We start from the raw sequence: 2,387 nt of genomic DNA, 5'->3' as shown, positions 1-2,387 counted from the left end.
ACTTTTGAATGAATGCACTTGGTAGGAGCCATTCTGTTCTGCAGATGAAGTCCATTATTTTTAAAGAATTCACTGCCAAGTGATCCAAAGGAGCACTTCCCTTGGTTATATAAAACCAATGTTTCATCCTTCTTCTTGAGTTTTATTTACTGAATTTTGTAAAGTGCCATTTTCGCAAGGCTTCAGGCACCCATTCATAACGCATCCCGCTGGTTTAAGGTGTGCGCCTCAAACATCATTGCAGCTCTGTTTTTCAGATGAGAATGAAACAATTCCAGCCTCCAGAAATAGCCTCCGTGCTTCAGGTCTTACAGCATCCTCAGCCCTCGGTCATCGCTTTAGCCAAACAATACTGATTTTCCCATAATGGAAGTCGTCTTCAGCAAATAGTTTGGTGTACGGCTGAGTATTTCAGAACCGAGCTGATGAGTGTGGAGCCTCCTATTGCTTCTTCAAGTGGGGTTCAGTGCTCACAGGCTGTGCCTGACTTCAGATGATGTTTCGGTAGAGTGTGTGACACGAGTTGGTGATCTCTGTCTACTTCAGAACCAGTAGCTCCCTTTAAGAAATTACACAGCCTAGTGCACAATCACCCTTGCAGTCTAATTAAGTGGGCTGGAGGATTTTTGCTGTTGCAGAGTTTAAACCACTGCAAACCACCTTAAGTGGTCCTATTGGGCTGTGTTGCCAAAGGAGGTGCATGGAAAAATCCATTCTTTATGGGCAGGCTCTGCTCTTGGCCTCTTCAGAGAAGCCAAAAATTTCTGTTTTCATGTAACTGGGCACTTCTTAAGAATCAGGAAATTCACTAGCTCTAGTTAAAGGCATGAAGGGCCAACCCAACCCCAAAGACAGTATTCAGCTTTTATGGTACCTGCCTCTTGTCCTGCTCTGATGCGGACACACTTTTCTGTGTGGCTCTGCCCCTGCCTCTGAGCTTCTGCAGAGATGTGTACCGAGGACATCTCCATCCATCTTCCCATAACTGGGGATAATATTGCAGTCCAAAGACCAAATTTGTATCTTTGAAGTCTTTTTAGGTGGAATCAACCATATTTTTTCTGCCGGCTGCTAATGTCAGTGATGTGTGTCTCCTGTCATTTCGTAGGGTGGGCAGTGTGGAGATGGACTGCAAGTCCGCAACCTCACGTGTGTAGTGCACGATGCATCTGTTTCTGCTACATCCAAACCAGTAGAAAACGCATTATGTGGGGAGCTACCGTCAAAAGAGAGTGTGCTGCAGTTACCGTGCTCTGTGCCTTGCCCAGGTAAAGACTTCGGAAAGTCCTGGTGCCTTTCTCCCTACGAGAGCTGTCTGAGATGGACATGCTTCCATAGCTCTGTGTACTCTCAGCCGTCGTAGTAAGAACTTGTACTTCAGCAGATCAAGTAAATGCTCAGTCTGCTGTTTCTAGATCACCTGAAAAAGGCTGGGGGTTTTTTTGTTTGGTTTTTTTTTTTGAAAATGAGATTCCCCATTAAGCAGAAAATCTGAGTAATTCATCCCACTGGGAGTATTTCACTATTAAAGCTGTTGCACGCTTAGATTGCCATTATCCTTTAAGGCTGATTCCTTTTGAAAACCTCTGATTTATTCTTTCAACGTGCAGGTGACTGCCACCTGACAGAGTGGTCAGAGTGGAGTTCCTGCGAGCTCACCTGCATCAATGGCAGGAGCTTCGAGACAACGGGTCGCCAGTCTCGCTCCAGGGCATTTATTGTTCAGTCCCCTGAGAACCAGGAGAGCTGCTCCGGACAAGCGATGGAAACGCGGCCTTGCTCAGGTAGCATGGCCACAGCGCTGCTTCCTCCCCTTCAAGAGTTTATTCTGTGTTTGTTGCAAGGTGAAGACTAACTGGTATTGGTATTGCAGGAGGGAAGTGTTACGACTACCTCTGGAAAACCAGCCTTTGGCGAGACAATGTACGCACAGTGTGGTGTCAGCGGTCAGACGGAATAAATGTCACAGGTATACCCAAAAAGTTGCCATGCACACCTATGAATGAAAAGTCTCCACCCAGGTTTTTCTTCTTGTGCATCAGTTGCTCAGGGGGCAGCTGGGCATCCTTCCTAACTCCTCCAGAGGTTCACTTCAGATTTGAGTGTAGGAAAGGCAGATGGGAGCTTACCAGCCTTGCTGTCAGGTCAACATCACACATGTCATTACATAAGTGTATTTGGGTGAGTTACCTCTACTGTTGGGTTGGTCATGGCAAGAGACAGGTGTACATGTACTGAAAGGGCTCCCTGGGCTGGCTTGCACAGCCATTAGTGCAACCGTCCTGTGACTGTGGAGAGCATCACACGCATGGTAGAGAGCCCAGCTTCTGTACTTCTTCTTCTGTTCAACACACAGGAATCTCAAACCGCTCACACTGAGATTCCTG

At 46.8% G+C, this 2,387-nt stretch overlaps 1 protein-coding gene across 1 annotated transcript in view; it reads left to right on the top strand.

The window, feature by feature from the left end:
- Nucleotides 1-2,387, top strand: part of THSD7B (thrombospondin, type I, domain containing 7B) — a 281,207-nt gene that overhangs the window by 269,693 nt on the left and 9,127 nt on the right. Inside the window, exons 21-23 of the mRNA XM_009886664.1 lie at nt 1,109-1,268; nt 1,611-1,784; nt 1,874-1,969. Coding sequence (XP_009884966.1) covers nt 1,109-1,268; nt 1,611-1,784; nt 1,874-1,969 — 430 coding nt within the window. The remainder of the gene's footprint in view (nt 1-1,108; nt 1,269-1,610; nt 1,785-1,873; nt 1,970-2,387) is intronic.

Source organism: Charadrius vociferus, unplaced genomic scaffold (assembly GCF_000708025.1).
Source record: "Charadrius vociferus isolate BGI_N301 unplaced genomic scaffold, ASM70802v2 scaffold720, whole genome shotgun sequence".
In the NCBI taxonomy this organism is placed as follows: domain Eukaryota; kingdom Metazoa; phylum Chordata; class Aves; order Charadriiformes; family Charadriidae; genus Charadrius; species Charadrius vociferus.
Note: the sequence above shows the minus strand (reverse complement) of the source record. Positions and strands in the feature narration are given on the sequence as shown.